Here is a 14569-nt window from a genome sequence, read left to right as displayed (position 1 = left end):
CTGGGTAACTTATTTGACAGCTAATATAGTTGACAATTTCCCTATTTTGACCCCTAATTTCAGTGGTGGCCCTCGCCTGGCTGACCACATGTCATTTTCTTGAACAAGTTAACATCAAATTTGAACATATAATTTAATTAAAATGATTCATAAACCAAAACAGTGTACATAATATATTTGATGGTCAAATAATATACTCATCAACAATGTGCCATTGTAGATAAAATATTTTTTTTAAATGATAGGACGCTCTCTGCAGTGTGCTCAACATGTAGGCCACAGAGGAAAATGACATCACATAATGCGGATCACGTTACTGGGACAAACCATTCTTGAGTTGCTGGAGGAGTTCTGTTAGTAACAGTTGACAGAAGTTTTGCAGACATTAATAAATTATGGATATTTAAATTATTTAAATGAGAAAATCAATTTAAAATGTTATTTTTCTTTAGTGTTTAGACTTTTGAAATAATAAATAATTGTTGTTGACTTTAATGGCTTTTCATCATAATTTTGAAACAGGACCCCCTCAACTGAAAAAGAGACAGGCAAAAACTCAATATAGGAACATTGTGACAAATTCCAACCTAAATGAAGCTTAGGATGCACATAATGCTTGTGTGATATTCTAACATGCTTTCCCCTGATAGGTACAATATGCTTTTTTTTTAAAGAAAATTCATCTCATCTCATCTCATTATCTCTAGCCGCTTTATCCTTCTACAGGGTTGCAGGCAAGCTGGAGCCTATCCCAGCTGACTACGGGCGAAAGGCGGGGTACACCCTGGACAAGTCGCCAGGTCATCACAGGGCTGACACATAGACACACACAACCATTCACACTCACATTCACACCTACGGTCAATTTAGAGTCACCAGTTAACCTAACCTGCATGTCTTTGGACTGTGGGGGAAACCGGAGCACCCGGAGGAAACCCACGCGGACACGGGGAGAACATGCAAACTCCACACAGAAAGGCCCTCGCCGGCCCCGGGGCTCGAACCCAGGACCTTCTTGCTGTGAGGCGACAGCGCTAACCACTACACCACCGTGCCGCCCTTTAAAGAAAATTGTTATAATAAAAATAATTATTATCAATGAACATGGAATGTATCCCAAATTATAGAATGACTTGTGTGTTAACATTACAGTATATTTTTGTGCTTATATTGAAGTTATAAGGTGCAGCGCTCTCAATTCTGCTCCACATGGCTCCATGCATTGTACGGACCCCTTGGAAAAATTCGCCTATGGCTCCATTTGTCAGTTTGAGTGTGATATCGGGTTTCTGTTGATGGGTTCAAACAACACCTACTGTAACTTAGAGGGGAACTGGACCCACAGTCTTCCGGTGTGTCAAGGTAAACTAACATTGTATTAACTGCTAGAGTTGTGAAGCAACTCTAAAGAGTGAAGCATCACAGATTATTTTCCCATTAGGACTATTATAAACAACATTTTCCAGGAAATTATCATTTCAAGATGCCAAAGTTTATCAGAGAAAGAGACAATTCAAGATCTCAGTTCATTATTATAGAACCTGCAAGCAAATCTCCACTACTTTGTCTTGTTTTAATACACTGTGTCTGTGGATCCACAGCGGTACAGTGTTCTCTGTCTGCTCACTCCAGTGATGTGAGAATGAACTGCACTCATCCCATCTCCACCAACAGCTACAGCTCCACCTGTGTGTTTAACTGTGACGAGGGCTTTAAGCTCATAGGTTCCAATAAATCTCAGTGTGATCACACTGGACAGTGGATACCCAAGACCCCCACTTGCAAAGGTACAAAGTCCAGTATTGCAATTTATAGCAATTCATTTGCTTTATATAGAATATTTTTTCCTGTTAGGCTTCGAATGCCAGGTACTGCAGCTGTTCCAGCAAAAACCACACACATGAAATTAAGTCTATTTCTTGACTCCACATTCCCTTAGTACAAGTTACATGTGAGTCAGGACAATCAGATTCCTCTACATTCAATTCCACAGTAAAACGTTTCTGATCACCAACACTTCCAATAATAAAGAAATATATCTGGTAGAAAAATCTTCACTTAAATTTCATGAAATGGTTTTGTTAAAAATCTTTGCAACAAGGTTACTGTAACTACAAATTAGCTTTTTGCAAAACTCAGACTAATTTAGTTCCAAAAAATTGTTATGGGCTCACTGGCCTGTTTAGTGTAAAATTATGTGAATTAAGTGAATTCACAGCATAAATTCTAATATTATAGCAAGCTGTGCATTACACCACAATTCTCTATAATGATGCCTTTTCCAGCTGTGACCTGTGACCCGCTTGTGAGCCCTGAGAAGGGTCACATGACCTGTACTGATTCACTGGGAAAGTTCTCGTTCCGTTCATTGTGTGCTCTGTCCTGTATGGAAGGATACACACTAAGAGGAGAAAACACACTCACGTGCCTCAAGACTGGCAACTGGTCAGCACAAACACCAACATGTGAAGGTACAGTTTTTCCTCAAGAGGTGAGATACACTGAAGATAAACCAACAGTGGCAAATTAATGGGATTTAAATTAATCTTGCACTTAGACAAATGTTATGCACTACAGATAATAGCTTATTGAGAAGCTCATACACAATCCAGTATGATCGCACTGGACACTGCACGCGCACGCACACACACACACCACCCTGACCTGCACAGAGACTGATTCATATGTATATTTGCTTGGTTGAGTAAAATATATACACCAAACTTTTTTATAACATAACATTACTGGCACAGTTTGAATGCCATGGTTATCACTAAAACGTCTTTGTGTTATCACTGTAACTCCAGCAGGAAGCCAAAGCCCCTCCCTTCCGTTTTTGAGAAACAGTTTTATAGTATTGTGTAACATGATCATATTTGCTTCATGTTCTGTGCAAATGCAGGAACTGAGAAATCATGTAAATGTTCTTAAGTAAATGATAATCCATCGATGTACGGTAGGCCACTCACTCAACTCAAATTTAGTTACGTTTGATGCACTGGTAAATCTCATCTCATCATCTCTAGCCGCTTTGTCCTGTTCTACAGGGTTGCTGGCAAGCTGGAGCCTATCCCAGCTGACTACGGGCGAAAGGCGGGGTACACCCTGGACAAGGTCACCAGGTCATCACAGGGCTGACACACAGACACAGACAACCATTCACACCTACGGTCAATTTAGAGTCACCAGTTAACCTAACCTACATGTCTTTGGACTGTGGGGGAAACCGGAGCACCCGGAGGAAACCCACGTGGACACGGGGAGAACATGCAAACTCTGCACAGAAAGGCCCTCACCGGCCACGGGGCTCGAACCCGGACCTTCTTGCTGTGAGGCGACAGCGCTAACCACTACACCACCATGCCGCCCCGCACTGGTAAATATAATAATAATAAAAATTATTATTATTATTATTATTATATACCTGGAGTTGGGGGCGGCACGGTGGTGTAGTGGTTAGCACTGTCGCCTCACAGCAAGAAGGTCCGGGTTCGAGGCCCCGTGGCCGGCGAGGGCCTTTCTGTGCGGAGTTTGCATGTTCTCCCCATGTCCGCGTGGGTTTCCTCCGGGTGCTCCGGTTTCCCCCACAGTCCAAAGACATGCAGGTTAGGTTAACTGGTGACTCTAAATTGACCGTAGGTGTGAATGTGAATGGTTGTGTGTGTCTATGTGTCAGCCCTGTGATGACTTGGCGACTTGTCCAGGGTGTACCCCGCCTTTCGCCCGTAGTCAGCTGGGATAGGCTCCAGCTTGCCTGCGACCCTGTAGAACAGGATAAAGCAGCTAGAGATAATGAGATGAGATGAGATACCTGGAGTTTTATAACTCAGTTTATGGTATCATATTATTGTTGGTGCGCTTGTTGCATACTTGCCAACTTTTCAAAATTCTCATGGGGGAGAAAAGTGCGTGAATGACATTTTCAATTGGACGAGGGTACGATGCATGGTTGAAACGATAAAAACAATGGATCCCAATTAATTGCAAACCATTTGAAAATTTATACAATTAAAGCGTTTTTGAATTGTTAATATTGTTCTATCAATTACTATAGGGCATGAGATAGCTCAGAGTGAAAAATCTGACATAATACTTGTCTTGAATTTTAATATAACAACAATGAAAGGGAAGTCTTAAATCAGATTTTTAGCTGAAAAATCTCATGCCTGAATATTGTATACATACAGAGACCCACAGAAAATAACACAAGTGACGCTTTAGAAGAATGTTTATAATTTCTTAAAATAGTCACAGTGAATGAAAGTATTACTGGATTGCATCAAATGTGTTTTACTTCTGTAAGCTCATGTAAAAATACAGAGAACTATAATATCATATATAAATTAAATTTTAATAAGATTTGACCAAAATAGTAACAACTCAGTTAAATAAATACTGCACTGTCTTAGTACTACTAAAATGCATCTCTCTCACTAAACATTTTCCAACAGAATTTTTAAAAAGCACTAGAAATCCTATCAAAATTCCTTTGATGCATTCCTATCAGAATGCATCAAAGGAATTTGCTCATTTGCAAACTTTGAAAGTTTTCAAACAAAATTTTAAAATGGCACTATAAATACTACCATACTATCAAAATATACTCCACAAAGAAATTCACTCGAATGCAAAATTTTAGTACGACTACTCACTAGTACACTCACTAGTAATCTTTCACTTAAAACCTCAAAACTCTATCAAAATCAATCACTTTCCAGATAATTCACTTGTAAACTTTCACTTAAAACTTTCAAACATAAATTCAAAATAGCACTAAGACACTACCACACTATTCAAATACACTTATCAAACAAATTCGATAGTTACGGCCACCCGACCCAGCATTAAAAATTTTCCAATTGAAATAAATTTGCGAGACCCGGATGTAAACATACAGACTTCTAAACTTTGACCTGTGCAGTCAGTGAATCACTTACCTTGCAAAATGTGTTGGTCTGGCTGGTCGAACATTTGCTTATCCATGGAAATTCATTGTCCCATGCAACCTGGTATTTGCATTCATATTTTTGCTGTTTGGTATTTGGTTTAGTGGCCACGATGAATGACTGCTTGTAAAAAAAAAATTTGGACAGCCTGGGTGAATCCTACATTATGGAAATGACTGTCGTTCTGTTTGTTGATTGGTTAAAAATCAGTTGACGTCAGCAGGGTTTCTCATACGATTCTGATTGGACATAATCTGGAGTATTTTTAACTTGGTGGTAGGGATTTCCCAAAACCGGGATATTATCCAGTTTTTAACAAATATGATCGGGAGACGGGAGACGGAGGCTAAAATCGGGAGCCTCCCACCGAAATCGGGAGGGTTGGCAAGTATGTTGTTGGATTTCAATTGAATCCTCAAGAAAGTATTTTCTCTGTATTCACTGAGCCTTGGAAACTCAGAAAGCAGTTAGCAACCAGTCTCTTCCAACCTTTTGTCTCACGTCAAGATGCGTGAAGGAGAAACCCATCCTGAGACTCTGTCCCTCTCTGGCGGCAGTGGCAAGTCCTGAGCACTTTACTGCAGCAGCACATGTGGCAGTGTCCGAAGCACACTATCCAGAAGTTAATAAATACAAATAAATATCTTGTAAATTGCTATAAATGTCCATATCATTAGCAATTTTCAGGTAGAGTCCATACTCACTCGGAAACTCGACGCTAAAAACGTTTCTCTCACACACACACACACACACACACACACACACACACACACACACACACACACCGTCTCTTCAGTGTCAATCTATGCTAGTGCAGTGCTGCTGCACTAGCATAGGCGACAGCTAATTATCAATTAGCAAGTCCATATGCGCTATGCCATTTGCACAGTTTCATTTAAACAAACAAAAAAACACTCACTGTAAAATACAGCACCGTCTATTGTTTAAAATGGTACTCACTGACAGAAACCCGCTTTTAACTTTAACAACAGTAATTCAACAGCTTGTAATGAACTTATAGCGTCTAGCACACTTGCATCTTTCACCTGTTTCTCTCGTCATTGCTCTGTCTTGCCCCTCGAAAAACCTGGTAGGCTGTTATACTCATCTCTAACAGATTGACACCTTGTTAGCAAATAAACAAAGAAAGAAGGGGAAATTCATCTCATCTCATTATCTCTAGCCGCTTTATCCTGTTCTACAGGATCGCAGGCAAGCTGGACCCTATCCAGCTGACTACGGGTGAAAGGCGGGGTACACCCTGGACAAGTTGCCAGGTCATCACAGGGTTGACACATAGACACAGACAACCATTCACACTCACATTCACACCTACGGTCAATTTAGAGTTGCCAGTTAACCTAACCTGCATGTCTTTGGACTGCGGGGGAAAACGGAGCACCCGGAGGAAACCCACGCGGACACGGGGAGAACATGCAAACTCCACACAGAAAGGCCCTCGCCGGCCACGGGGCTCGAACCCGGACCTTCTTGCTGTGAGGCAACAGTGCTAACCACTACACCACTGTGCCACCCTGCAAATTGTACATTTTGTTGAAAATAGTACAAAAGACAAAATATCAAATGTTGAAACTGAGGAATTTTACTGTTTTTTGAAAAATATATACTCATTTTGAATTTGATGTCAGCAATATGTTTCAAAAAAGTTGGGACAGTGGCATGTTTACCACTGTGTTGCATCACCTCTACTTTTAACAATACTGTAAATGTTTGGGAATTGAGGAGACCAACTGCTATAGTTTTGAAAGAGGAATTTTGTCACATTTTTGCATGATATCCAATTTCAGTTGCTCAACAGTTCAGGGTTTCTTTTATAGTATTTTGTGCTTCATAATGCACCAATTGTTACCTCCGCCAAGGAGGTTATGTTTTTGGTAGCGTTTGTTTGTTTGTTGGTTTGTCTGTTAGCAACATTACGGGAAAAGTAATGAACGGATTGCTCTGAAATTTTTTCCAGAGGTGTGACTGGGCACAAGTAACAATTCTTTAAATTTTGGTGGTGATCCAGATCACCTTCTGGATCCCGGATTTTTTTTTAAAGGATTCTTGGTGGAGGTCCGCTCTCTCCGAGTGCTTTTTCTAGTTTTAAATGGGAGACAGCTCTGAACTGCAGGCAGACCAGTTTAGCATCTGGACTCTTTTACTACAGAGCCATGCAGTTTTAATATGTGCAGAAAGCAGTTTGGCATTGTCTTGCTGAAAGAAGGAAGACCTTCCCTGAAAAAGATTTTTTCTGGATGGCAGCATATTGCTCTGAAACATGTATAAATCATTCAGCATTAATAACGCCTTCCCAGATGTACAAGCTACCGATGTCATGTGCACTAATGCACCCTCATACCATCACAGATGCTGGCTTTTGAACTGTGCACTGAGAACAAGCTGGATGGTCCCTCTCCTCTTTACCCTGGAGGACATGGCATCCATGGTTTCTAAAAAGAATTTCTAATTTGGATTCATTAGACCTTGGGACAATTTTCCACTTTGCCTCAGTCCATCATAAAAGAGCTTGGGCCCAGAGAAGGTGGCGATGTTTCTGGATATTGTTTATATATGGTTTTAACTTGCATTTGTGGATGCAGTAATGAACTGTTTTCACAGGCAATGTTTTTCTGAAGTGTTCCTGAGCCCATACAATGATTTCCATTACAGACACATGTCTGCTTGTAATGCAGTGTCGCCTGACAGCCTGAAGATCACAGGCATCCAATGTCAGTTTTCAGCCTTGTCTTTTGCATACAGAGATTTCTCCAGATTCTCTGAATCTTTTAATAATATTATGTACCACAGATGGTGTGATCCCCAAATTCTTTGCAACTTTACATTGAGGAACATTATTCATAAATTGTTGCACTGTTTGCCCACTGAGTCTTTCACAGAGCGGTGAACTCCTCCCCATCTTTACTTTTGAGAGATTCAGGCTCTCTGTGATGCTCTTTTTATACCCAATCATGTTACTGACCTGTTGCCAATTAACCAAGTTAGTTTTTATTAGCATTACACTACTTTTTCAGTCTTTTGTTGCCCCTGTCCCAACTTTTCTGAAAAATGTTGCTGACATCAAATTTAAAATGAGCATATATTTTTCAAAAAACAATAACATTTCTCAGTTTCAACGTTTGATATGTTATCTTTGTACTATTTTCAATGAAATATCGGGTTTCCATGATTTGCAAATTATCACATTCTGTTTTATTTACAGTTTGCACAGCATCCCAACTTTTTTGGAATTGGAGCTGTAATTGGAGAACCCCAACTGTCTTAACCTCAGCTAGCTAACTATATATTTAGTTAATAGTCTCATTGTATCTATTATTAATAGTTAGCTTGGAGGTTAATAGTTAGCTGCCAGAAACAGGAAGCAGCTGATCTCATTTGTACTTACATCTGTTTTGATGTTTATGATCACACAGTAACAGTCTTTAGTTCCTTGACATCAAAAATATACTCAATAATCTATAAACGATAACTTTACAAACAAAAACTACTATGAATAGAAGTATTTAATTTTTCTAATACATTTTAAATCTAGGCTGTTACTTGTCTTTTTAATCCAGCTGTGACCTGTGACCTGCTTGTGAGCCCTGAAAAGGGTCACATGACCTGTACTGATCCACTGGGAAAATCCTCGTTCCGTTCTTCATGTGCTGTGACCTGTGATGAAGGATACACATTGAGAGGAGAGAATATACTCACCTGCTTGCAGACCAGCAACTGGTCAGCACAAACGCCAACGTGTGAAGGTACAGTGTTAATAAATATAGTCTGCAATTACAGTTAATTTTATACTGCTTACAGTATTATGTAATGACAGTACTGTATGTATGTTAGCATTATAGCACATTTTTATGCTTATTTTTAAGTTGTAAGGTGCAGCGCTCTCAATTCTGCTCCACATGGCTCCATGCATTGTACGGACCCCTTGGAAAAATTCGCTTATGGCTCCAGTTGTCAGTTTGAGTGTGACATCGGGTTTCTGTTGATGGGTTCAAACAACACCTACTGTAACTTACAGGGGAACTGGACCCACAGTCTTCCAGTGTGTCAAGGTAAACTAACATTGTATTCACTGCTAGAATTGAAGCATCAGATTATTTTCCCAATTAGTACTATGATCAAATGTTGTCAGGAGGGTCTGTTTGAAAAAAGCACCTACAGTTCTCTCCATGATTATTGGCACCCTGTCAGACTGCAGGCACTTACAGATGTATGTGCAGAGGAGAGCGGGATGCAAACTGTAGACAAAGCCAAATCAAAAGACAGGAAGTGTGGTCAGGAAACAAGTGAAGGTCGGTCGATCATCAAACAGAGTAGTAGAGGCAAAGACAGATTGCGTGAACGTAAAAGCAAGCAGAGGTCAGAATAATGAGAGGCAGACAGAGAATGCAAGGCTTGGTATGAACTGGAGAAACACAGAACGATACTTCGCATTGGAGTGGAATGAGTGAGGAGCTTAAATAGTGTAACAGGTAATTAGTGGAATGAGTGGCAGCTGTAATCAATAGGCTAGTGACAGGGGGCACTGTGGCTCTTGGGAGTTGTAGTTCAAAGAGTCCATGTTTGTAATTTGGTTGTTCTCAATGGGTTCACTGCCAGGACCCACCCCTGAGGAGCTCCATTCTTTCTTGGGCGACCTCTTCCTCTCAGTGCTGGTTTATCAAGATGTTGAGCATGGAACTCTTGTTTGAGCAGAGGGTCTAGAATGTCTTTAGCAGCTACCCAGCTTTGTTCTTCGGGTACATAACCTTCCCAATCTACCAGGTATTCGATTTGACCCCTTCTATGTCTGGAACTGAGAATTCTGTTTACCTGGTAGATGGGTTCACCTTCTAGGTTGAATGCTGGGTGCTCTTGGTGAGAGGGCCCGGGATGGCAGGTTTCAGGTTGGAGAGATGGAATGCGGGAGATATTCTGCTGTGAGGGGGAAGTTCTAATCAGTACGAGACCTCGTTGATGCAACACAGTACCTTGAATGGCCTGACTTAATGTGGCTGAAGTTTTTGACAGGTGTTGGGTTCTCTGAGGTTCTTTGTGGCAACCTCAATTGTTACCTCTGTGTTTGTTCGCACATTCCTTATACTTAGCATTGACTGTCTCTAGACATTGGTGTACCTCCTCCCAGATTGCTTGAATGCAAGAGAACCAGTCATCCACAGCTTTTACTTGGCTTGGCATGTTGTCCCAGAGGAACAGGGGCAGTTGGTAGCCGAGTATGCACTGAAAAGGTGTTGGTGGGTTGCAGAATGTTTAAGGGAGTTTTGTACATACTCGGCCCATGGGAGGAATCGGGCCCAGTCCCCCTGGTTACGCATATAGAAGATCCTCAGGAAACAGCCGATTTCTTGGTTAGCTCGTTCTACTTGACCGTTTGACTGTGGATGATGGCCAGATGTGAGGCTTACTGATACCCCTAATCTTTCCGTGAAGCAAGTCCAGAAATGTGAAATGAACTGGGAACCCCAGTCACTGACTATGTCTTCAGGAATACCATAGTACCTGAATATCTGCTGGAAGAGTAGCTTGGCTGTTTGGGAAGCTGTGGGAATGCCAGGTAATGGGATGAGCTTGAAGGCTTTAGAGAACTGGTCAATGGTGGTGTTGCCTTGTGAAGGAGGGAGGTCTGTGATGAAGTCAATGGCTATGTGGGACCAGGGTCTTTGAGAAATCAGGAGGGGGCACAGTTTGCTGGCGGAGGGGTTCTAGGAACCTTTGCTTGGGAACATTCAGAGCAGGAGGTGATGAACTAATTAATCTCAGTGAGCATGTTCTCCCACCAATACTTATTTCTCAGCATCTGATATGTTCATTGACTGCTGGGATGTCCCATGGCGGGAGATGTGTGGGCCTTGAAGATGCTTAGGTACGTAAATAAGACCTGTAGGGAGGTTAATGGGGCTTGTCTGTGGTTGGGATTTTCTTATCTCTTTGTCCATATACCAGGTAATAAACTGTAAGAAACATTGGGATGGGAGAATGGGGTGGGTGACAGAATCTTGACATGATGGTTCTAAGGTTCGAGATAGGCCTTAGTGTTTTTAGATTCAGGGCGAAATGAAATTGTGAAATTGAAGTGCGTGAAGAAAAGTGCCCATCTGGCTTGGCGTGGGTTTAACCTCTTGGCTTTCTAGAGATATTCAAGGTTCTTGTGATCGGTGAGAATTACTAAGGGGTGCGTAGCTCCTTCCAGCCAGCATCGCCACTCCTTGAGGGCTAGTTTGATGGCGAGCAGCTCTCTGTTTCCAACATCATAGTTCCTCTCTGTAGGGGTGAGTTTCTTCAAAAAGAAGGCTACTGGGTGAAGCTTGTGTTTCTCACCAAAATGCTGAGATAAAATTGCTCCTACCCCAATGTCAGATGCATCTACCTCCAAGGTGAATGGTTTGGTCAGGTCAGGATGCTGTAAAATAGGGGCAGAGGTAAAGGGATGCTCAAGTTGGTTAAATGCTTCTTCTGCCATGGATTCCACTGGAGGTGCTTTGGTCCCTTCTTGAGCAGAGCTGTTAGGGGAGCGGCAATCATGCTAAATCCCCTAATAAAACAGTGATAAAAGTTAGCAAAGCCTAAGAAATGCTGAAGGTCCCTCATGGACGTGGGCGTTGGCCAGGACATGACAGCATAAATCTTGGATTAGTCCATGCTGACTCCTTCTGCACTGATGATATATCCCAGGAAGGAGATTCGATCCTGATAGAACTCACACTTTTCTGCTTTTACATAGAGGTGATTCTCCAGCAGGCATTTGAGAACTGCTCTGACATGCTCCTGGTGACTTTTCTCATCAGGGGAGTAAATCAGGATATCATCTCTGCAGGCTATTGCATATCTGCCTAGCATGTCCCATAGCACGTCATTAATAAGGCACTGGAACAAGCTAGGAGCTGAAGAAAGACCATATGGCATTACTCAGTAGTCAAAATGGCCAGTAGTAGTGCTGAAGGCAGTTTTCCATTCATCACCCTTCTTTATCCTAATGAGGTTATAAGCACTACATAGGTCAAGCTTTGAAAAGATCTTGGCAGATCAGAGTTGTTCTAATGTTGCAGGAACAAGGGGAAGAGGATAGGGATACTTGACAGAGACTTGGTTTAAGCACCTGTAATCAATACATGGCCGAAGTCCACCACCTCATTTCTCCATGAAGATGAAGCCAGCTGACATGGGAGACTTGGAAGGGTGGATTTACCCTTGTCTGAGGGCCTCTTGGATATATTCCTCCATGGTGGCATGTTTCTTTTGAGATAGGGGATAGATATGACCACACAGAGGTGACATGCCAGGCAGTAGGTCAATAGCACAGTCATAACGTTGGTGTGGTGGTAGCCCACAGGCCTTCCCCTTGCTAAAAACCTCCTTAAGGTCCATATAGCACTCAGGAACATTCTCCATAGAGTCCGGCTGTGGACTCTCCACCAAGGTGGAGGAAAGACTGACTTGGGGATGAGAGAGACAACTCTGAAAGCAGATGGGTGACCATTGGAGAATTTCTTTATTCTGCCAGGAGATCAAGGGGTCATGAAGCTGTAGCCAGGGGTAACCAAGAATGATGTCATGGCCTACGGTTGTAGTCATATAGAGGAAGATGAGTTCCGAGTGTAATGCTCCCACTTGTATCTGAATGGGAACGGTGCAAGTGGTGGCAAAACCATCACCTATGGGTCCTCCATTGATGGTTCTAATGCTGAGTGCACTTTGCAGAGGGGTTGTAGGCAGGTTGAACCTCTGGACAATTGTATTGCTGATAAAGTTCCCCTCTGCCCCTGAATCGACAAAAGCAGATAGGATGTGTGTGGAGGGCACCATCTTTAATAACACTGGAACTTTAAAAGATTTTGAATTGAATTTTCTCCCTGGACTCACTGTGCAAGCTGTGCTTGCAGCTGGAGCTGCACAGGATGGGCCAGTGGATGATTTGATTCTCAGAGCTCCTGCAGTAGAAACACAGACCCTCTTTCCTCCTTCTCTCACACTCAGTATGTATCAAACAGGTGCAGGACACTTCCATAGGTGGGTTGTCCTCAGAGGGTTGAACCAGTTTGGTACTTTCTTGGATAGAGGGTCAATGTATTAACAAATTGTCTAGACCGATTGCTAGCTCAATGAGGGAGTCAAGTGTGAGTTGTTCATCTCTACAAGCCAATTCACTAAGGATCTCGGGACAAAGACCTTGGCGGAAGATGGCTTTCAAGGCAGGAGCATTCCATCCGCTGGCCGCCGCTAACATTCTGAAGTCCAGGGCATATTCAGCAACTCCTCTGGAATCTTGAGATATGGTGAGCAAACTTTCACTGACCTTAATCCCCTCAGGTTCATAGTCGAACACTCTCTTGAACTTTGTGAGGAATCATTCATATGATGTCATCTGCTCACCGTCCTTGTTCCAAACGGTGCTTGCCCATCGTAATGCCTTACCAGTGAGGAAGGACAGAAATTTAGTGATCTTGTGCTTGTCGGAGAGATTAGGCATAGTAGAGAAGTACATGGAGCATTGGAGTATAAAACCTTTACAGGTGAGAGCATCTCTGGCGTATTTCTCCAGAATGGGGAGTTGCACCGCTGGACTGGGAGAAGACTCAGGACGCGTTAGGAGGGCCTGCGACATCACAGTTGCAAGTTGTGTCATACGGGTGTTGAGGACTGCAAGCATCTGTTGATGTTCTCCTAGTAGACGTCCATGAGCGTTCAGAGCAACTTGCTTTACCTCTTCCACTACATCCATGATAGGTGAAGTATTCTGTCAGAGTGCAAGCACTTACAGATGTATGTGCAGAGGAGAGCGGGATGCAAACTGTAGACAAAGCCAAATCATAAGACAGGAAGCATGGTCAGGAAACAAGTGAGGGTTGGCCGATCAGCAAACAGAGTAGTAGAGGTAAAGACAGATAACGTGAACATATAGAGCAAGCAGAGGTCAGAATAACAAGAGGCAGCCAGTGAATGCAAGGCTTGGTATGAACTGTAGAAACACAGAACAATACTTCACATTGGAGTAGAGTGAGTGAGGAGCTTAAATAGTGTGACAGCTAATTAGTGGAATGAGTGGCAGCTGTAATTAATAGGCCAGTGACAGGGGGCACTGTGTTTCTTGGGAGTTGTAGTTCAAAGAGTCCATGTTTGTAGTTTGGTTGTTCTCAGCAGGTTTACTGACACACCCCTTGTAAAGATTAGTAAAAAGGGTTAGAAAAAAAATTCACCTTTTGGTGAAGTAACTTTATTTCATACTGAAAAAATGAGAAAAATCCAACCTCTAATTGAAAAAAATTATTCACAGAAAAACAAATCCCTCATCAAGAAATAATTATTCTCAACAAATACACATGTGCCACTATTATTGGCACCCCTGGAAATGATGGTGAACACAAGGTAACTGAAACATGTTTCCCATTTAAATTGTACATCTTTGAGTTGATTGGAGTGTGTAGGAACTTTCACACCGTAAGCCATGACTTCCTGATTAACTGGGGTACAAATATGAGGTGACACAGAGGCCAAATTCCCTTAGTAATTCATCAACATGGGAAAGATTAGAAAACGCACAAACCAAATGAGGAAGAAGTGTGTTCATCTTCATAAGTCAGAGAATGGTTATAAAAAAAAATAGCTCC

At 42.1% G+C, this 14569-nt stretch overlaps 1 protein-coding gene across 5 annotated transcripts in view; it reads left to right on the top strand.

Moving 5' to 3' along the window:
* Positions 1 to 14569, top strand: part of selp (selectin P) — a 48087-nt gene that overhangs the window by 7626 nt on the left and 25892 nt on the right. For 4 of the 5 annotated variants that reach the window (XM_060917334.1, XM_060917333.1, XM_060917335.1 and 1 more), the window contains 5 exons: positions 1177 to 1362; positions 1602 to 1787; positions 2286 to 2471; positions 8525 to 8710; positions 8831 to 9016. In XM_060917334.1, coding sequence (XP_060773317.1) covers positions 1177 to 1362; positions 1602 to 1787; positions 2286 to 2471; positions 8525 to 8710; positions 8831 to 9016 — 930 coding nt within the window. The remainder of the gene's footprint in view (positions 1 to 1176; positions 1363 to 1601; positions 1788 to 2285; positions 2472 to 8524; positions 8711 to 8830; positions 9017 to 14569) is intronic. The other variant, XM_060917336.1, reaches the window with a different exon arrangement.

Source organism: Neoarius graeffei, chromosome 3 (genome assembly GCF_027579695.1).
Source record: "Neoarius graeffei isolate fNeoGra1 chromosome 3, fNeoGra1.pri, whole genome shotgun sequence".
NCBI lineage: Eukaryota > Metazoa > Chordata > Actinopteri > Siluriformes > Ariidae > Neoarius > Neoarius graeffei.
This window is presented reverse-complemented; position numbering and strand designations above follow the sequence as displayed.